The sequence below is a fragment of the Equus asinus genome, chromosome 20, assembly GCF_041296235.1.
Source record: "Equus asinus isolate D_3611 breed Donkey chromosome 20, EquAss-T2T_v2, whole genome shotgun sequence".
NCBI classification, from domain to species: Eukaryota; Metazoa; Chordata; class Mammalia; order Perissodactyla; family Equidae; genus Equus; species Equus asinus.
Genome location: NC_091809.1, coordinates 55,481,419 through 55,503,759, shown reverse-complemented (window position 1 = coordinate 55,503,759; position 22,341 = coordinate 55,481,419). Strand labels below are relative to the sequence as shown.

The following is a 22,341-nucleotide window of genomic DNA, read 5'->3' as shown; positions in this document are numbered from 1 at the left end:
ATCTGATGATTTAAAACAGATACAGGCAAGATCTATCACACAGAGCAGATCCAAGGATGATGGAACTAGCATATCCCTGTCAGTTATGTGTTCTGACACAAATTTTTCTCTTTTAATTTGGCACATATATTTCACAAATATTACTTGACATTGATTATTTGTGTGAAACTGAAGCTAGATAATAGATTACACATTAAGAAAGAAACTTGAGGATTTTTATTGACCATTGATTCTGAAATAGTAAAAGGAAACTTGATCATTGCTCCTCTTTAGTTGATTATTGCTTTTGGCTTTGTTTTTTGGTTTTGGTTTTGGTTTTTAATGCTTTTTATTAAGTTACAATGTGTGTGTATTCATTATATGCTAATGTTTATGGAATTTGGAAGGATAAGAGGGCAAGAAGTAATAATCCTGCATTATAAGCTCTATCAGATAATTTAGACTACATTTTATTCCCTATAATCCATTCCCATAGGTATTGGACAATTTTGGCAATCTTTTCATTTGAACCAAAGAGAAGGTTATGTAAACATGGTCTGACTAAATCAGGTGTTAATTCCTGAGCTCAGCAAATATATTTTGCAGAATAAGGAGTTGACTTTCACCGAGATGAATTCAGCATTATTTAAAAGCCCACAGAGTAATTAATCTGTTAATTTCTGAGTTGCTCTGGAACGAAATGCTCCATGTACAGCCCTAGAAGAAAATGAAGTTAATCTTAAGGAAACCAGTTTGTGAGAAAGAATGGGTTTTAATTAATTAATCCACATTTAAGATACATGGTACCCAAACTCTGCTCTCTCTAGGTCACTGCTACCGTCAGATATATTAATGGTATAACTACTCAGAGCATAAAGGAGTGGAGAAGATATTTGATGCTTGTTAAAAAAAAATTGTGTGAAATATTAGAAACAAATGCTACAGAATTAGTACACCTGGCTGAAGAGTGTGTTTTAAATCGAGAGTAGATGTGGGATATTGGATAAGTACCCCATTGTCACCCAATATGAGTTTAGCCATGGTCTGCATTAAAAGAAAACAAGGGTTTAAATGGAGAAGAAAGTGTGTCTATGGGTGATCAGAAAAAGAGGGGACACTTTTGAAGCCCAAAATAGAACCGAGGCTTAGGATTTAGTTTGAATAATATATTTTATTAATTTTAATTCAGTTGATGTATATAAAAGAGAGGGCCTAAGATTTTCACTGGAGAACTTTTCCCTTGCTAGGATTTAGTTATTGAGATTATATATTTATAGTCATCAAAACATTATTAGTTTTGAGAATTTCTAATACAGGGAATCTTTTAAGTCACTCCGTATAGATAATTGCTGCCAATTATTCCAGCCCCAGGATCTGCATTTCTTGGCCATGGACTTCACTGCATATTTCCCTTCCTTAGGCAGAAGAGAGGAAGGGAGAGCCTGTGCCAAACTCAGCCCCCCAGGGGAAAGGCTTTGAGCAATACAGCAGACTTGTGCCCAAGTCCTGGCTGTGAAACAGTTGAGGGAAAAATATATTTTACTCCTATAATTAGGAAAATAAAGGCTTCCAATTAGCAAAAATATCTGTAAGTTGGGTTTTAGAAGTCGTTCACACTTGATCAGTATCTTGGCCCACTGATTTGTTTAGTAAGAATTTACTGCTCACAATTGTAGTACTATTCCACATTTTTAAATATTATTTTCTAGTAATAACAATTGTAATAAAGTAGGAATTAATATCCCACTTTACAGCATAGAGCAAGAAGGCTTAGCAAAGTTAAGTAAGTCGCCCAAGGGCACACAGATATTTGAATGCAGGCCTGTCTGAATTAAAAGCTGTTTCTCATCATTTCTGCATTGCGTTTCCCCCTCACTGCATCCCTGTTGTGAGACGTGAAAGTGAAAAAAGTGATACAAAAGATACAAAAATGAATATGAGGTAGTCTCTGCTCCAAAGTAATATACCACCTGGTAAGATGAGGCACACGCATATAAAACTAAGGTATAGGAAGGGATGTGAGGGGCTGGCCCCGTGGTAGAGTGGTTAAGTTTTTGCGCTCTGCTTCGGTGGTCCGGGGTTTCGCTGGTTCGAATCCGGGGGGCGCGGACATGGCACCACTCATCAGGCCGTGCTGAGGTGGCGTCCCACACAGCACAACCAGAAGGACCTACAACTAGAATATACAACTATGTACTGGGGGGCTTTGGGGAGAAGAAGAGGAAGAAGAAAAAAAGAAAGGATGTGACCAGTGGCATGCTACAGGCACTTTGTGATATCCAGGGAAGGCTTCACATGGGTGATGTTGAGGGAAAGGAAGGACCAGGCTGCTCATATTTTTAAATAAGGGTAGAGGGTGTGGGAGGTGGCACGGATGCTGTGAACAAAGCCTGAGAAAGTGTGACGAGCTGCCACAAGCAGCAGGAGGTCCAGGTTTGTTGGGGTGAGTAGAAGTTGCAAAGATGAAGTTGGGGGCAGGGCTGGGACACCTTTGCAAGCACGACATAAAACCGCCCAGAAGCATGGCAATTTTCAGCCAGACCTCAAATGGACCTTAAAGAGAAGGGAGAGTCAGGTGAACAATCTTTTTCCCTTGCAACACGTATCTAGCCTCCCCCTAGAGCCAGAAATCTAGTCCATTCCCTTCACCTTACAAATGAGAAGGCAGAGACCCAGAGAAGCAAAGTGGCTCGTCCAAAGTCACACAGCTCCTAGTGGCAACATGAGACTAGACTTGAAGTCCGACCTCCAGACGCTTCCCTTTTAAGTGGCAGTATTTCCATTCAGCACACACATACACATGTATCTACACATACATATATTTTAATTAGTTTGTTTGCTGCATTAGAACAAAAACTGTTTCCACCCCCTTGTTGACAGGTGTTAACCTGAATAGTTTTCTAGGCAGTTTCCTGTCAGTGCTCACCGGAGCCTGCCTGTCGCCATCAAGCTGCCATCAGAGATTCTCTGAGGCTCCATCATCAGCATCCCAGCTCTCCTGCCCCTTTAATTCCCTCAACTTTTCGGGCCAACTTTTCGGCCACGTCACTGTTCAAGTCCCTCCTACAGAGCATGAGCAAGATAAATGAAGGCCACGGACACTCAATAAATGTTGGTTTGAATTTCATTCATCTAACTGTTGTATTTTTCACTTTTCTTCTGAACTGAGTAAGGCACGCTGGTTTCCCACGTCGTTCTTGCCCTCTTTGTTAGGATAATCAAGAGTCGGCTGTATGGGTAGCAATTATTTCTAAATCAAAAAGAAAAGAAAAAAGAAAAGAGCTGGTTTTACTGTCCAATATCAGAGGAAGAGACTTTCTCTCCTCTGCTTCTCCAACACTTTGGGCAATTTTTTTTTAATAAAATTATCACACTGTTTTTCTGCTTTTTGTTGTTGTTGTCATTTTCCTGGCTAGAGACTGAGTTCCTTGCGGACAGGGATGGCGTGTGGTTTACAATGAAATTAAGTTCTTGACTTATATTCACATTTTCCCTCTGCCGTGATCCCCACTCCTTTTCCTTCTGTACTGCGTGGCCAGTCTTCTCATCTTGTTTTTCTTCAGTTCCTTGAAATAATAAGTAAACTGCCTTTCAGTGATCATTTTAATGTTTTCCCCAGTTCATTTCACATCACTCTCCTTCATCTGCTGCAGGTCTTTAACTCAACAGAAAGAATTTATTCATAATACTGAGAAGGGCCTCTCACCTGGTCCTGGTGGTTTTTATATATTTTTTTAAAAGTTATGTTATGTGGAGAATCTATAATATTAAGAAGCCTGCGCCTTATCCCCTATAGAAGATTCTAAGGCCTATTCTGGATGATGACTTTCTTTTTTATTTTTTTATGTATTTAATTTTTTTTATTAAGGTTATGATAGATTACAACCTTGTGAGGATGACTTTCTTTTATTTATAGATTTATTTAACTTTGGTTCTTTTAAAAAATATTTTTATTTACAATAGAAGTTTATATTTGAGATTACATTTAAATACTTTTTAAGTGTCAAAGTATAATGTATATGCTGCTTCCCTTATAAGTCAATAAAAGTATTATCCAAATAGCAAAAAAAATCTGGTTTTTAAAAAAATAAATCTTGTAAAATGTATGTATTTAAGCATCAAATTTTTAATTGAATAGTGATGTCACTAATACATTAAGATAAACCTGTGCCTCCTTTTCTTTAAAAAGAAAAGGATAAACCATTAATTAATTTATTATTTTAGTTATCCCACAGTCAGCTGTTGCTCTCTAAGCCCTCAGATAAAATTTCCCTTGAATGTAAAAACAGTGCCCTTTGCTATAGCAATAGAATTTGGAAAAATATTGATCCATGAGAGATTTATTCCCACCACTTTTCAAAAGCAGCATGATATGGGGCTGGCATGGTGGCGTGGTGGTTTGGTTCGCACATCCACTTCAGCAGCCTGGGGTTCACAGGTTCGGATCCAGGGCATGGACCCACACACCGCTCATCAAGCCGTGCTGAGGCAGCACCCCAAATATAAAAAAATAGAGGAAGATTGGCACGGATGTTGGCTGGGGGACAGTCTTCCTCAAGATAAAAAAAGAGGAAGATTGGCAACAGAAGTTAGCTCAGGGCCAATCTTCCTCACCAAAAACAAAAACCAAAACCACCAGCATGATCTCTTCAGATAAGGAATGATGGAAAAGACCATGGGGCCCCAATCGCCTGGACACCGGGCACTGCCTCACTGCTGCTCAATGCGGGTAAAATACTCTTGTTTTTCTAGAGGCCCACAAATGGTTTTTTTGTGTGATTTCACATTTCCAGTTCATGTATCAAGTCCTCTGCAGTCTCTCTTCCCAGTAGGAAGCTGATGATAGAGAGGGTCTCATTTACTAGGCCAAACACCTGTTGACAAGTTAATCTCCAATTGATGACCAGTGCCCTTAATTAGGAACTTCAATAGAGCAACTAAAATTTTTCAAAACGTGATTTTAGAAAGTGCATGAAATGGTGGAAACATTGAGCGTTTTGCTGTTCTTTATGGCCATTTGGATGAAAAATGTTTCATTTAGGAAACTGCGGTTTGAACCAAGAACTGTGATTATTTTGTACATATCCTTCCTCACCAATAGTGTACTTCTTATTTATTACAGGATTTCTTCAAGCAAGAATTAACTTACATTAGCAAATTCATTGAGACTGTTCAAAATAAGCCACTTTTCTCTATTATTCCAAAAGAAGACAGCAGTCACAAAGTTAAGATGATGGAGTAGAGTTGCACCACAGGTACCCACAGCCCCCCACCCATGGCAGGAGGCCACATGGTTCTAGGTGCATCTCCTGTTTCAGAGGCCCCATCCATGCTGCATAGATCCCTCTAACAAAACACCACAAGACAGGAGCTCGCTTTTATTTGGTAGCAGAGATATGATCCATTTTGAATAATTTACATTGGGTGGCTATTCTGATTCAAGCTAGAGAATGAATGTTAAATAATGAAAGCGATCATAATTGCTTTATGGAAGAGCACTGCTGTGAACTCAGCCATAAACTTCACTCTGCGGCATGTTAATAAATGGCAGTAACAGAAAATATTGGAAATAGAACCTAAGTAGCTCTTATTATTGAATCAGATTCTCCCAGTGCTTCAGTAACACTCTTTTTGGAATACTATCAAAAAGCTGTGATTAAAAAACCAGAAACAAACACAGAAACTGCTGTCTCTGCAGGTAGTTGTTAAAAATAGGAGATGGTGATCAGCAGTGTCTCCTCATAGTCTTGAGAATTTGATTGTTGTTCCTGCAAAATGTAGGAGATCCTTTCAGTCGTGAGTTGAGAATCTTCCATCAGAACTGAGAAAACTGTCTAGTGTTCTGAAGAAAAAAAGCAAATATTCCCCTAATTAAAACTAAACTTATTGGTTTGATGATTCAGGCCAGGAGGAAAACACGAGCCGAGCTATAAACCCCTTGAACACAGGGTTCAGGTGATGGAGAGGGGTTGGCTCTAACGCTTATTCTAAGAGTAGGAACAGAAGGATGGGATCAAAGAAAGCAAACGGGATCTGCCTCACAGGTATATTTGAGATGCCTCCACTCAAGGCATGCCATCAGAAACATAAGGACATAAAGGAGATTAAAAGGAGGAAAGGTACTATGATCCAAAAGTGCTTAAACTCAGGTAAGAAACAGGCACACCTTCCTACCTGCCTGCCTTCCTTCCTTCCTTCTTCCCTTCCTCCCTTCCTTCCTTCTTATCTTTCTTTTTCCGTCAACCAACCACTGATTAGCTTAAAAGCATTTAAAGACCCATTTCTTAATTTCTTCCTTTTCAGGATAAATATACCAAACCAATTTAACATTCCCCCCAAACGTTTCACCATGCTTATTGTTCTCTGGACCTTCAGCAGTTTTTCCATAACCTTTACGATTTGGAGACTTAAGCAGGCCCAAAAATTTAAGAAGTGAGCTCCTGGCAGCACTTGATGGTGAAGAACAGCCATCCTGAGATGCTCAAATGGAGGTTTTGCTGACCTGGTCCTTTCATGAGGAAGCGAGTTGGGTATTATTTCTGTCATCAAAATAAGGCTTCCAAAGTAAGGGGTAGCACTGGTGTTTCAATCTCTGACCATCCCTTAAGTTTATGATCTAAACACAAGATAAATTATGTCTGTCAAAATGTTGTTTGATCTGATGATCTGGCTTAAAAAAATATAGCACCTAACACAGCAAGAAAATATATGGCCTAGCATAGCAAGTTGACCTTTTAATGAAATATTTATGGGCATGGTCATCCATTAGAAAAACAAGGAAAACAATAAAAATATATGCTTGGTAATAAATAGCATTATCAGAACTACAGGCCCAGAAATTACGAAAGGGTAAGGAAACAGTGTATAAATTTCATTTCACAATTGAAATGGGCATGTCTCTTTCACGATTTGTGATGCTGTTTCTGTGATTAGGTGAGACAGATGTGATACACCTCACAGAGTGGGGAGCCCTAAGAAATGATGCATCCTCCCTAAGCCCTCACTGTGGATTTCTGCTGGGTTTCCCTGTCTTTGACAGTGTGAAAATCCTCAGGGGAGTTGAAAAAAAAGATAAAAGCAAATAGAACATGATGTCTTTTCTCCCTCTTATGTAAGACTGTCTTGATGAAAACAGTTCCCCAGGCATTTTCTTCTCATATGCAAGGAGGCCAATGGGAGAAATTACAGATGGGCTATAAGCCACTCTCCCTCTGGACACTTCCTGCCACCTAGAGTGACACCTCTCCATCTCAAGTCACATCTTTGTGTAGATCTAACAGAGAGGTTGCACCAGGGAAACTTTCTATGGGTTGATCTGAGCTATAATATGATCTGCTGGCTTGTGCCCTAAGTAGGGCGAGTACAAAGATGCTCCTTAAGCAATAATCAGAGCTCTTTTCTCTGGGAAGATTTAGTGTCACAAGAACTTGATTATCATGGAGTCCTGATTCACAGACTTAAAAGAGGCTTCATTTGAGGAAGTGGCCCACATGCTAGACAAACTTTACTGGAATAAGTAATAGAATAGAATAAGTCAAACTTCACTTGACTTAGTAATAAGAACAATGCCAACCAGTAATTAATATCATTATCACTTTGCTGGTGACCAGTTAACCAATATATTGCTCAATCTTTTTTTTTTTTTTTTTTTTTGGCATAGCTATCCAATAATTGGAAAACTGGAAAACCTTTTCCAAGAGAGCAAGTTGAGGTTTTGCTCATCTAATTTTTCACTCATCTAATTAAAATGTTCCACTAATTTTGTTGTTAGGGTTCCATTTTTTATGAAAGCTAATACCCAAATCCTAATAGATCTTAAAACATATTTGACTAAAACAGTTGAATTGCAGACTTTACGACATAGTAAATCCATTTTTTGTCTTTCAGCAGAATCTGACTTCACATAGAAATTTTATATGCACTTTGTAATGGCTTTTGGTGATCATTTAGTACATTTTAATTGTTGTTAAAACTTTCTTTTTTTCTTAAATAGAATAATACTTACTTATTATAGAAAAAAATGAAAATATACTTAACCAAAAAATACCACTGTTAGCGTTTTTGTCCTGTATCCTGCCAGTATTTTCCTCCTTGTTAATATATCACCATTAAAATTTTTTACTTGATTTTTTAAAGAAAAAGTAGATCATTCCATACACATTCCTTTCTAACTTTTTTCTATTTTATAAGAATATTATGGGCATTTTTCTCATGTTGTTAGATATTCTAGAACATAATTTGACTGCCTACAAAGGATTCCATTGTGTTATATTAGTGTAGCAATTTGGTTACTTATACTGTTTCCTCCATATTCCCTTTGCATTTATATGATATAGACTCCATGCTGTTGTACAAGTTAGCCTGTTGGAATTTTTATTTTTTTTTATTTTTTATTTATTTATTTTTTTTAAAGATTTTATTTTTTCCTTTTTCTCCCCAAAGCCCCCCAGTACATAGTTGTATATTCTTCGTTGTGGGTCCCTCTAGTTGTGGCATGTGGGACGCTGCCTCAGCGTGGTTTGATGAGCAGTGCCATGTCCACGCCCAGGATTCGAACCAACGAAACACTGGGCCGCTTGCAGCGGAGCGCGCGAACTTAACCACTCGGCCACGGGGCCAGCCCCTGGAATTTTTATTTTTAACACAGGCTGTTCAAGATATTGGAGTCAGAGCAATTTGAGCATAGGAACACAGTCAAGGCGTTGGTTCATATTCAGGGATGGATCACATCACTGAGGCTATTAGTTGACTACTCCTATTCATCTGAATGACCCTGGATCACCTTATGTTAGCACTGGAGGGAATTAGTGGACATTGGAGGAAAAAAACCCATCTTTTAGAAGTGACACCAATAGGAAGTAATATAAATAATTCTGCCTCCTACGAATTCAGAGTATTAAGGGAAGATGAGTTGAAAATAAGTTCCTGGATGATAAGTCCTCTTTACTTCTATAGCTTGAGTCATTTTGAGACTCTGAGCAGGACTGTGAAGCAGTAGGCACTCACATATTAAAAACTAAAAGTCAGCATAAAAACACAAATTCTCATGTGCCAGAGATATCGTGAATAAGTGCATAATTGATGACAGTATACTTCATAGCTTGTTGAGGTACTATTGGAGTAAGATAGGGTGTGCAATAAAGAAAAATTTGTTTGGCAAGAGCCAGGAACAAACTTGTCAAGAGGTAGGAGTTTGGGGAAGGCTTAAATCAGAGAACGTTGGGGAACCAAAGGTCAATGTGCTTTGTTCAGTGAACTGAGGGGGAGGCCTCTGGCAAGTCCAAGAAGTGTTGGGATTGGTCAGCAGAGAAGACAGGTGGCCATACAACCAAGTCCTTAGGGAGGACAACAGTGCCTGAAGGAAAGCAGAGGGAAGGAGGAAAGAGTGGAAACAAGGGAAGAAATAAAATAGTGGCCCAAAAAAAGGCACTGAGGAGGGGCTGGTAATGAACCAGAGTGAGCTGAGAAGCTGTCCTCAGAGGCAGAAGATGAGAGTTGCCATAACACGTTCTTTCCCCCATGTCTAAGGGTGAGACAACTCCTAAAACACAAAGATTCTCTTTTCATGGTACTGATTTCTTTTCAAAATGTTTTTAGGCAAAGGGAAGAAAAGAAAGGATTCCTGTGCTTCATCCTCAGTTTGTTGGAATATCAAATTTGTTAGCACAGGGTCTTCTGGAGTTGCTTGCAGTCATAGTAAGAGCGTCCTCACAGACCTTGGGCTTCCCTCTCAATGATGGGTTGTGTAGCTACCAGAAATAAAATAACATGGGATTAGAAAAATGAAATATGCTTGTAAACCCAGGAGTCTAATGGTTGCTTTTCTTGTGGGGTTCTTTTCTTGCTGGTGGTGGCTGCTTTCTATTCCCTTCCAGAGTTCTATTGGAAGGGTGCTGTCTTTTGTTTTTGACAGAATGTTGATCCAAGTGTGCCTATATTTTTACTGCAAATTTTTGTGGCGCTGCCTGAAATTTGTAATGAGGAAGCTGACTGGAAGATGTGAACTGCAACGGATCTGTTACAATACCAAGCCTGGAGCTTCTAGAACCATGAAAATCGGTAAGCGTGAAACAAAGAAGTAAGCAAAATGCAAGCTTGCTGGGATGGAGGATACAGTGTTATATTTCACTATAGTAATTTTAAACCACTCATAAAGGATAATTTTTGCATGACTTTTTTTATTCTCTGTTTTACAGAAACATCACTGAGGGATTCAAAAAGTAAGGTAAGTGAGATCATTTCTATATTTTTCAGCAACTTTTCACCTAGAGGCTTACCTCCATCATCAAAAGTAAAACTTTTAAGAAATATACCATTGGCCCTACAAACTGAGAAGAAAGAAGCGTTTGCCCATCACAAACCACTGTACTTTTGACATGAGAGCAGCCACTGTATGTGAATTTCTAGGCAGATTTATGAAGCACTTATTACTTCATTGTTGGATTAATCTTCTTTATACCTCTTTCCGAATCATAAAATACATATTCCTTGAAAATACATACATCATTAACTCTGGTATTTCCTTCAATATCCAAATCATTTAACTTTATACTCAAGATTTTCCATACTATGATGGTTGCTGAGTTCAGCAGATTGAATCGTGAAGAAATATACCATTTGTCTAATGTATCTGAGAAAAAAAATATTTTCCAAGAAAACCAAAGAAGCCACCATGCGAGCTTTTATAGCACATAGTTAAGCATCCACATAAGAAAGAAAATCTGTTTTCTTTTTCAAGATTCTTTATAATTCTATATTATTATTTAATTTTAGCATCCTTAAGACTAATCTCCCCTAAGTACTTCACTCTTTAATCATATACATGATGCCCATTAACCGTGGAAATCATATTGTTTGGGAAAAAAGAAAATATTTCAATGTAAGTAGCTTGAAACAGATGGAAGAGGTTAGAAAAATCATATGTATTTGTGTTTTATGTTAATTACCTTAATCAGGAAAATTGCACTACCCCCATTGTGAAAATGTCAAATTTACTAGAATTCCAAAACTAAATCAATTTTTGCTTTTAGTTTAGGTTAGTATCTTCCTATAGAAGCTTTAACCAAATACTTGAAACCCCTGTCTAAGTAGACCCTGCTTAAGCCACTGGTGTTCATGACAAGGGGACTGACTGAAAAATGTTTTCCAGCTGTTGCAAACTTCAGTGAGCGTCCACCCTGATGCTATTGAAAAAACCATAGACGACATCATGGAACTGAAAAAAATTAACCCCGACATAAACCCACAGTAAGAATTTATTTTGTTGAAAATATAGAACACAAGTCACATGGCCACATATTTAGTGGTTCTATAGCACTCATTTGAGTGTGCTCTCAATCTCTTTCTCTCTCTTTCATTCTCTCTCCCTCTCCCCATCTCCCCCTTCCCCCCTAAAACAATCGTCTGCCATGTTTTGACTTTCAGATGAAGGATAAAAGAGAAAAGGGGCCTTTTTCATGTTTGTAAATGGCAGCAACTCTGTACCTTGGTTGTGATTTATGCAGGTGCTTCTGAGATACAATGAATGCAAGAAATCTGATGGATGCCCCTGATATCGGAAGATGAAATAAAGGGGAACCATTCATCGACAGTTGCTCTATGTGCTGCCTCTGTTTTACATTAACAGTAAATGTTCAAATCGTAAATGTGCTGGAGCTGATTCTGCTCCATCAAAAATATTCCTTCGGTTCATGACAGGCTGATAATCTTGGAGACAGTTCCTACCTGCTTGTCAAGAAGACAGGCATGTGTGTGGGAGAGATGGTTTTTGTACGAGGACTTTAGAACTTTGTAATTTAGTCATCTCGTCTTGGAAGTATTAAAATGCATTTGGCAATGTACATGATGTTTAAAATTTAGCTTTATATTTTCCATTGAGCACAGGAATTTTTCAGTAAAACTTTGGGCTAAGGATATTGGATAGAATAAATTCTGCATGCAGAGATATTTAGCGACAGTTTAGGTAGGTAGCAATCAAACTGTCTTCTAGATAGATGTGCATACACGGGAATCTCAAATGTTGTCGCTGAGAAATGCTTTTAATTGCCGAAGACTGGGAGCCATTGTTGAGGGGAATTTCAGAGTGCACTTTGTATAGGTCTGTCTCTTGGAGAGATTTTAGGGACTAGCTAATTGGGGCTCATCACAAAACTCCATTTCCACGTGGTTGCCATAGCATCCTTCTGCAGCCACTTCAGCTAATTAGCTCCCTTTTCCTTATTCAGCCATTGAAAGTTGATTTAATTATGCAATAAATGTCTTTTTGAAACCTTGTGACATATATTTTACTCCTCTGGGAAGGTGATAAGAAGACAATTCATTTTAAATTACGTTGAACCAAAAATTTAAGACTACAATTGGGCATGAGGAATGTATTAGTCCTATAATCATATTTACAGATTATGATTTAATAGCAAATCTTTTCTATGTCAGTTTTATGTTTCATTCAAAAGCATTTCCTCACTATCTATTTTTTTGATTTCCTTTAGGGAGAAAAATCCTTGTATGTAGTAAATTGTGTCTTTATGTCTCAATATGGATTCTAGTGCTTTTTACCAGATTAACATTGACAAAATGTGATTTTTAAAAAATTAAATGATGTTCTGAAAAAGAAACAAGAAATAGGAGGGAGGGCTGGGGGAAATATTCTATAATTTATCAAGCCATTACTACTATTAACCTCACTTTAATTATGTTTTTTTCAATTACAATTAATTACATTTTTTCTCTTCTCAGTCCTGCGTTGATTTTCCGGGTGGTCAGTGGCACTGTCCCCTTTTCCTAAATTTAAATATCTTATTTAGTCCTCTGATGCTACAGTAACAAGTAATTATAAAGGCCATTTATGGAATATTCAGTTTTATTAAGTTCAGTCTTCTGGATTATTGGACACTGCCCTCTATGTTTGGAATAAGTATACAATCCTAAGACTTGTAATTCTCTATTGTCCCTAACTTTAGATTTCACCTCTATACATCTCATTCACCCCCAAAAAAGAAGATGATGATGACACCATCATCACAATTATAATGACCACTGCAACAACAACAAAACTTCAGTGAGTGAATTAGGAGTGGGAGTATATCGGACAGTAACTCTTGGGTTGAATCATGTGAAACTGCTTATGTTCAACCATTTTTGAACCACAAAAGTGAATGACTGTAAAGAACTTAGCGGGAATAAATAAACATGAAATGCCACCTTTAGATTTAAAAATGCCATAACACAAGTAGAGAGTAATTTACATGACAGTAGTTTATGTGAAAAAGGATCCTGGTGATTATTTACCCACCTGTTTAATAAAGTTGTAATGACTGCTGAAAGAGACTCTAGTTTACCTTCTACATTGTAGGAGAGAAAAAGAGCATTCAGATCACAGGAAGTAATGTGCCAGATTGTTCTCTGTTCTGGTGATAAGTTTTAAGGGGGCTATTAATCAGAGCAGACTCAGCAAGACAGTAAAACATCTGAAAACCGTGTCCCATGAGAGGGAATTGAAGGAATGAGGGATTTTTTTTTTTTTACCCTGGGGATGAGACTAGAAGAAAGAATTGCTATCTTAAAATAAATAGGCATGGTAGGGAAAAAAATGGAAATAAATTTGCTCAGAGAACAGAATTTGAACCACTTGGTAATAAGGAAAGCAGATTTTGTTTCAGCCTCAAGAAAAACACTCGGACAACTAGAGCAGTTGGAATGAAAAGGAAATTTTGTAAAGTAGTGAGTTCTTTCTCTTGGCAGTGCCTCAGTCTATTAGGGATGCTCCCAAGCAGAGGTGTTTTTGTTGTCGTTATTGTTTTGTTTTGCTTTGAAAATTTTTCTTATCCCTAAGCCCCTGAGGGCTTTCTCTCTCTCTCTTTTTTTCTGTCTCTCTCTTTCTCCTCCTCCCACCCCTGCCACACACACCTTTTTGAGGTGTTTCTAATATACCCACCTGGGGGGACTAAATGATCCCTTAAGAACCCATTATCACCTTTATTTTCTACATCTTTCTTTCAAGTTGCCTGCATAATGAGCTCCCTTGTTTTTTTAAACCATATTGTTGCAACTGGACTTAAGAAAAGGCCAGAATGAGAGGTAAATTTAACCAAGTCCCAGAACTATCCATGTGGCACTTCAGTAAGAAATTGTGCTTCTGTTAAATAGATCCAATTTGAGCAATTTCCTAAATATTAAATAAAATGAAAAGTCATATTGTGCATACATCAAGTGAACAAACACCAAAGTGTATTTTCTGTTTTTCCTCATGTATTTCTCTTTTTGAACACCTTAGGCTGGGAATCTCTCTTCAGGCTTGCCTTCTGCAAATCGTTGGGTACAGGAACCTTATTGCAGATGTGGAAAAACTACGCAGAGAACCCTATGATTCTGATAATCCTCAACATGAAGAAATGCTTTTGAAGGTTAGTCCTTAAACACAGTTCAGTCCTTCACTTAGGTCAGCTGATGTTTGCCAAGTGCCTACTGTGTGCTAGGCCCTGCTCTGGACGTGGGGGAACAAAGATGAGTAAGACGTGGGCACTGAACTGTTGGTAAAGGCTACTTTTCTTGCTGGTTCAACTGTTGGAGGCAAATTCTTCATTAGAAGGTTCACATGAGAGCTTAAATATAAGTTTTTTAATCTGAAAAAGCGTCAGATTTCTCTGGGCTCTCACATTTGACTCAAGTTTAGCTTGTTTAACTGTGTTGAAAGCCAATAGGAGTAATAGCATTTGTCAAAGACTGACCTGGGATTTCCTTTTATGACTTTTAATAGACATCAAAGAAGAGGAAGTTGGTTTCTGCTTCAGCAATAGCCCTCTTGGGAAATTACCCAAGATCTTAATGCTGATTATTTATTCATGTAACTCGGAGAGTATTAGAAGAAGAGGTAAAGGTTTATATCTGGTGTATTGAAACCATTGGAAGAATAACATGCAGTTATAAATACTCCTTCCAGCTGTCAAAGCAAAACCTTAAAAGGCTCGTAGGATCTGATGGTGTATTATGAAACATCAATAAAACTTTACCTCAAAACACTGAATTTTGAGTTAAAAAAAATTCAGACCAAAAAAATTAAGACCAAGCTTTATAACTACTCATCTGAAATATTTTCTAAATTGATTTCTGAAAATAGATGCTTTTTAGGATGGCATGCTTCCTTGTCCTTTCCTAGGATTCAAAAAGGCAGAAAGAAAATTGGAAGAAAACATTTGTTTGGCTGCCTTAACTTTATTTTATTGAAAAATATCAATAGAGGGTGTAATTTTAACAATGTAGCCCGTTATATTTTTGTGTGAAGGAGTGTGTGTTTTTGTGTATGTAAGTACTTAAGCAGATGACTCATTTGTCACTACTAATTAGTGCTAGATCTTTGTGAATCATTAAAAATTAAAGGAGCCTCATTCATAGCAATAGTTTTTCTTCTTCCCTCTCGCCTCTGCTTAACTTTAGCCAACCTGCTGGCTGAGCTTCATCTCCTTTTATTGCCTTCTATTTTCTGTTTTCTGATAGAGGTAGTCAAACTCAATGCAATGACCTCAAGATGGGAAATAAGAGGTGAATAAAAGAGAAAAGTGGTATAATGAACAGACTGGCCCCAAGGGCCTGAACAATCCTTTAGAATGGCTCAGATGCCCTCTGAATCAGTGGCATTTGGGTACCTGCATTGCACCATCTTAATTGATCTGTTGAATGTGTGCTGGCACATAGTGGGTTTTCAACATGTGTGGGCGAATACATGAATTATAGTAGTTCATTAGATACATGTCAAGAACTTTTATGACATGGCTTTTATCTGTGGTCATGATTTGAGTATGTATGTGTTATCATTTTTTATTGTCACAGCTATAAGAGGGGGACAAGATGATGGTTGTTATCTTTAGTTTAGAGGTGTGCAAACTACAAGCATTTTAGTACAGGCTCTGATTCACACAACTAGTAAATGATAAAGCCAGGACTGTCGACCACTGCCTTAGGCCCTTTGAGGAAAGGCATCTTTTCCACCTGCAAGTGGCTTGCAATATGATTGGGGAGATACTCTGCATCTACAAACATCACTGAATCTTACCCATAGAGCCCCCCCAAAATACCTCTCGAATGTTTTCCATGCCTACTGCCTTATTCTAACCATCATCTCCAACTTGAGCTATTAAAATAGCCTTTTAATTCCACCACTAACCATTAGCTTCCTCCCTTCCATCTTCTCAAACACTGCTGGAGGGACTACCTAGTCACATTATTAGTCTCTAGGTTAAAAATTTCAGGGTCCCTATTGTCTGATTGTAGGAAGCCCACGCAGCTTAGCCTGCATTTTGGACCCTTTCCAATTTATATCTTTAGACTCTGTCTCCTGGACCTCCATTACGTACAGCATGTTTCCACCATGCTGTCATTCATCCTGACCCAGAATAGGCCATGCCATCCCCTAGGCCCAGGTATTTGCTCCTGCTCATCGCTCTGTTAGCACTATTCTCACAGCAGAAGCTGGCTCACTTTTTTGAATCCTTATTCATTGAATTTTGAAATCTTCTACTAGTCTCCCCAAGCAAACTTAGAAACTTAAGAGTGGGGTCTTGATTCTCCTCTTCAGTTTATTCAAAGTCCAAGTATGATAATAATAAAATCAGTAGTAATGAAACATTCATTGAATGTTTAATATGTGCCAATCATCACAGTAAGTATTTTATAGCATTATTTCATTTGTTGTCACAAGAACCTTGAGGTGAGACTTTGGCATTATTCCCAGTTTTCAGATGAGGAAACTGAGGCTGGGCAGTTAAATGACTGCCCAGGTGATTAGAAAGGGCTCTGCCCTGGTGCCCTGCACTACCTCATGTCTTGCTCACATTTGTGTTTCCAGGGGCTGGCCCGTGGTTTGTTTAACTGCCTCAGCTTAGGCTGCTTCATCTTTAAAATGGGTAATAACACTCTTGGTACCACTGACTTCATAAAATTGTTTAGAGCAAGGGTCAGCAAACTAAAACCTGTGGTCCAAATCTGGCCAGGACCCATTTTTGTAAGCAAAGGTTTGTTGGACACATCCATTCATTCATTTAGGTATTGTTTGTGGCTGTTTTTGTACTATGATGGCAAAATTAAATAGTTGCAGTAATGACTGTATGGCCACCAAAGCCTAAATATTTACTATCTGGCCCTTTACAAAGTCTGCCGACTCTTGGTTTAGAGGCTTGGGTAATATATTGCCACATTGTTTAAGTGCTTTGATTTATAGTTTATATAAATAAATATATGTTTATTTTTATAGTTTATACAAAAAGTCTATAATTTATAGAAACACAGTATCAGTGTTTCTACTTAAAGTCTTAGAGGATAAAAAAATCTGGATTTTTTTCTTTTAATTTTTTCTTCTTCTCCCCAAAACCGCCCCCATACATAATTGTATATTCTAGCTGTGGGTCCTTTTAGTTGTGGCATGTGGGACAGCGCCTCAGCATGGCTTGATGAGCGGTTCTAGGTCTGCACCCAGGATCTGAACCAGTGAAACCCTGGGCCGCCGAAGCTGAGTGCGCAAACGTAACCACTTGGCCACGAGGCTGGCCCCAAAAATCTGGATTTTATAATCATTTAAACATAGACTGGAATGAAACTGTATAACATCACTTTATATTCATGTAGCACTGTCCATATGAGTTATTCAAATGCACATTTCTATTAAATGTTTCTAACCAAATTAATAATAAAGGCAAAATTTTAGGTGGATTCATACACTTAATAGAAAAAATATAACCCAGAATTATAAAGTCTTCTCCTGATAGGAAGAGACAGTTCCATGGTGGCCTCAGAGAGAAACTGCTTCTCCTCGAATGAATGATAGACAGATGGCCTTGCCCGTTCTGTTCTGCTACAGACCTGAGGCAAGGCAAATAAGCTTGTGGTAAAGACTGAGTGCAAAGAGAAGAGAATTGCACAGAGAGCACAGGCCATGATGGGTGATAGACTGACTCAGAGTGCAGCTTCCACACATGTACCTTGTCATCTACCACGGGAATCACCCTTCCTAGCTTTGGTCTCCTGCACTTGGCTGGTGGCTTTGCCATAACTCTGCTCCCAGTAGCACAGTCTTACATGGCTGCACTCCTCAGAGCCCCTCCACCAGAGGCCTGCCACTTTAGTTCAGATTTCCAGTCAGCTTCCTAGATGCAAGAAATGACCTCACCCTTCAGGGACACCTGCTTCCCACCCTCTTCCTCCTTTTCAGGAAAGAGCCTGCCTATCAGAAGAGAATCCAACGGCTCAAGCGTTCTTACAGGACATAGACACATGGTGTACTTCATAGAAGTATTTTAGCATAATCGACTTTCATTTTCCAGGAAAGAGACCCTTATTAAAGAAGAAAGGATTAAGGATTTAATTAAGAACATGTTTTAGCCATTAGTCTAGTCTGTCATCATACATGAAATTATTAAAATGGAGGGTTTTTTTAAAGCATTTTATTATTCAAACTTTTTACCCCACAAACAAAGTATTCCCCTGATGAATGAGGCTTGTAACTTTACCTGTAGAAATAAAATGCTTGCTTTTGCCATTTTACTCCACTCACTCATGAAACTAGGTATTTTTAAACTGTGTAGGACCCTGAGATTACTTAAAAATGTTATTTAAATGAATGTGATGAGCTTTACAATCTGTTTCCTTTTGTTTCTTTTTTTTTTTCCATTGTAGCAGTAACCAAATCAGTTCCCAAAGGATTTTTTAAGTGACCTTTTCTCACATCTTTTAGTACTTTTCTGATGAACTCAGAAACATTTTCTGTTTCGAGGAATGCAGAGCACTGGCAAATTCTTCTATAAGTAATATAAAAAAGATTTCTTATACCATTGTTTGATATATTGCTTTCGCACATGATAGATTTACTTTCTTTCCTCTGAAATTTTTTCTTACTCTTTAGATTGAATTTACCTGTTGTGAAACTAACATAAAATATTGTGTCATTTGAATAATAGGTAATTTTGGATTAATGCCTAAAATAACTTTCATGAATTACAACTCTTTTTTGATTAGTATTTCCTGTCATTGAACATTATTTTATACTTGTCAGAAATGTGGCAATTCGCTATAAAACAAGATGTTTGCGTACTACTGTTCTGTTTAAGCTTTGAAATCGTATAACATAGAATAAGCAGTTTAAAATTTGGATAATGTCTGAAATAGAAACAGGGATATTTTACGTTTGTATTTGTCTATAATGAAGATATAATATAAAATATTATTTATAGGCTAAAAAGTAAATTTGCTTTCATGCTTATCATTGTTTATTAGACAGAACTAATGGTTCCAGCATTACGTATTTATACAACTGTGTGTCTCAACCTTTCTCTCTCTCTCAAGTAATGATATGTGCAGAATCTCTCTTCCTGTAGAAAACTTAGAAAAATAGAACCAGTTTCTTAAGCAGTGAACAGCACAGTGTTTAGAATTTATATTTGTAAATTAATATATATAATTGATTGTAATTGAAGTTTTTTTAGGTAACTCTTAAAGATGATAATATATTTTGAGGTTTATTCATGACCATTATTGCTCTCACCCCTGGTATAGGTGAGAAATGAAACTCAAGTCAGTTTACTCTTCTTTTTGTTAACAATGTTGCTAAAAGTTTTCCTATATAAGTAGAAAAGCATGTTCTGAGAATTTGAATAACACATAGCCTCAATATTTTCTCTTAAAAATATTCTCTTAGGGCCGGCCCAGTGGCGTGGTGGTTAAGTTCATACATGCTCTGCTTCAGCAGCCTGGAATTTGTGGGTTTGGATCTCAGGCATGGATCTAGCATGGCTCGTCAAGCCACGCTATGGTGGCATCCCACATAAAGTAGAGGAAGATTGGCACAGATGTTAGCTCAGTGTCAATTTTCCTCAAGCAAAAAGAAGAAGATTGACAACAGATGTTAGCTCAGGGCCAATCTTCCTCACCAAAAATAAATTCTCTTAAATATTTTTGAGAACTCCAAAGAGATTTTATGGGAGATAATATATATATATATATACATATACACATATATTTAAATGTATAAATATATATATTTCTGATTGGAAATTAAAACAGAAAGATGTAAAACACCAAAATAGTGCATAGTCCATTACCTTCAGAGTGATGACATCATCACGTCATACAGCCTCCAGAAAATTCCACTATATACTCAACAAGAAGATGAGAATAAAAAGGCAAATAATATCTTAATTTTATTATGAAACTGTTTTTACCTCCCAGACCCTCAGAAAAGGTCTTAGGGTCCTTCCAAGGAGTCTTCAGACCATACATTGCGAACTGATGTCTTACATAATTGAAAGATGATCAAATCTTTAATTGTAATGTATTTACATATATTCAGCTTTGCAAATCTCCTCTAATAATGTAAAGGAGGAGATTTTTGAGCCAGTAGGAAAGAGTATTTCTGTGTTTATATCAACAGGCTAATTTTCTTTCTTATCTCCAGTTATGGAAATTCTTGAAGCCCAATACTCCTTTGGAATCTCGGATTTCCAAGCAATGGTGTGAAATTGGTTTCCAAGGTGATGATCCTAAGACAGATTTTCGAGGAATGGGACTCCTGGGACTGTACAACTTGCAGTAAGTAAAATGAAGCATGGTTGAGCATTAGAGTGACGTTCTGGTCTCTTCATATGGAAATGGAAAAGTTGAGTTATTAGGTCAAAAAGCCACTTCCCAGAGGACTCCAAGAAAATGCACCAGTCCTCTGAGAGATAACTCAGGTTTGCAGAATTAAAAAGCTACTACCATCTTTCCTTTCTTTGACAAACATCATGATTTTTTAAAGCAAATTGAAAATGGTTTTATTTTTCATTTTTTATTATGAAAAATTTCAAGTTCTTCAAATAAAGAGGGAAGATTGTAAAGAACTCTCCTTATACTGATCACCCAGATTCAGTCATTATTGAGGTTTTGAAATACCTGCAATGCTCGTTTTTTTTGGAGGGTGTGTTAATGAAAATCCTATACTATTTGTCATTTCACCCTCATATTTCAATATGTGGCTCTAAAAAAAAATCAGTATTACCTTACATTAACCACAATGCCATTATCACATCTGACAAAATTAACAATGATTCCTTGGTGTCATGTATATCCAGTCCATGTGAAAATTTCCCAGTTCTCTCAAAAATGTCTTTTTATAGCTTTTTTGTTCTAATTCAGTTCCATACAAGATCTACACGTTGCAGTTAGTTATTGTGTCTCTCCCCTCTGCCGTGACCTTTTGTCCCCTCCCCAGTGTCATTAACCTGTGCAAGATTCCAGGTCAGCTGTCCTCTAAAGTGCCCCATGGTCTGGATTTTCTGTTTGCATTTGTACCCATTCCCTGTATGTCCTGAAAATTGGAGGTATTTGGAAAGGCTTGAGTAGGTTCAGGTTGACATCACGGGGGGAGGCCTGTGGTGTCCCCACTCCCAGTCCTACGCTGAGATGGATCAGAGGGTCCACAGCCTGTAAAATCCATTGCAAAATCCCCCATCAGCCTTTTATCTAATCATTTCGTCCTTCTATGATCTTCATTCAACCAATTAATTAATTATGCGAAAAGTGCCCTTCTAATTCTGTTATTCTTCCCACAACTTTTGGCTGGAATTCTGTAAAGTCTCATTTTCCTTCATCAACTATGGTAATTTGGTTTCTCTAAAATATAGGCAGGACAGATGCTCAATTTTTCTATTTAGTTGCCAGTTTTCAGAGTGAGGAATTGGTGTCCTAGTTCCCTTGTTAGTGACCAAAAAAACCTTTTTTTGCTTTATGTCTGTATTTTTTAAATGTCATTTGTAACTACTGGTTTTTATATGCTCGTTGTGATTCAACTAATTGTGCTTCTTATTTTCTTCACCCTTAAGTTGAGCCACATATAGTTATTATTTTTCAAGCCAAAGGGAGTCCTTTTAAGTTGGTTCTTATGTCCTTTAACATCATCCTATTAGTGAGGATAGTGGTGTATTTTTAAAAGAAATTAAGCCTTACTCAGTCATTTTTGATGGCACCCCATTTTTTCCATGTATCTGTGCCTTTATTTTAAATTTAGGAAGTTTAATCTTTTATGAAATGTTTTAAATGCCACATTATTAAGTAATGTGAATGAATAAAAAGTAAATTTTGATAACAGATGTGGTGTTACAAATAAGTGGGTAAAGGATGAGCTTCTGAATATGTAGAACTGGGACAATTGGCCTTCCATTTAGAAAAAAATAAAATTAAATCTGCACCTCACCTCAATTCACAAATTGAATGTCAAAAACAAGTCTTTACAACTTTTAGGAGACAATCTTTCAGATATGTGTGTAAAGAGGTCTCTCTTAAAGACGGACCAAAAAAAGCATAAACTAGAAAAATCAATAAATTTCACACATTAAAATAGAA

At 37.4% G+C, this 22,341-nt stretch overlaps 1 protein-coding gene and 1 non-coding gene across 12 annotated transcripts in view; both read left to right on the top strand.

The window, feature by feature from the left end:
- Positions 1-22,341, top strand: part of ELMOD1 (ELMO domain containing 1) — a 63,736-nt gene that overhangs the window by 24,200 nt on the left and 17,195 nt on the right. For 2 of the 11 annotated variants that reach the window (XM_070490354.1, XM_070490346.1), the window contains exons 1-7: positions 5,100-5,234; positions 6,024-6,128; positions 9,855-10,038; positions 10,176-10,204; positions 11,129-11,226; positions 14,252-14,381; positions 20,417-20,550. In XM_070490354.1, the coding sequence (XP_070346455.1) occupies positions 9,894-10,038; positions 10,176-10,204; positions 11,129-11,226; positions 14,252-14,381; positions 20,417-20,550 (536 nt within the window). In that variant the 5' untranslated portion in view covers positions 5,100-5,234; positions 6,024-6,128; positions 9,855-9,893. Of the gene's footprint in view, positions 1-5,099; positions 5,235-6,023; positions 6,129-9,854; positions 10,039-10,175; positions 10,205-11,128; positions 11,227-14,251; positions 14,382-20,416; positions 20,551-22,341 lie in introns of those variants that run through there. The other 9 variants (XM_070490350.1, XM_070490353.1, XM_070490348.1 and 6 more) reach the window with 6 other exon arrangements.
- LOC123279225 (small nucleolar RNA SNORD77) lies at positions 10,544-10,611 on the top strand. Its single transcript, XR_006517142.1, has one exon. It is a non-coding gene; the product is annotated as a small nucleolar RNA SNORD77 (small nucleolar RNA).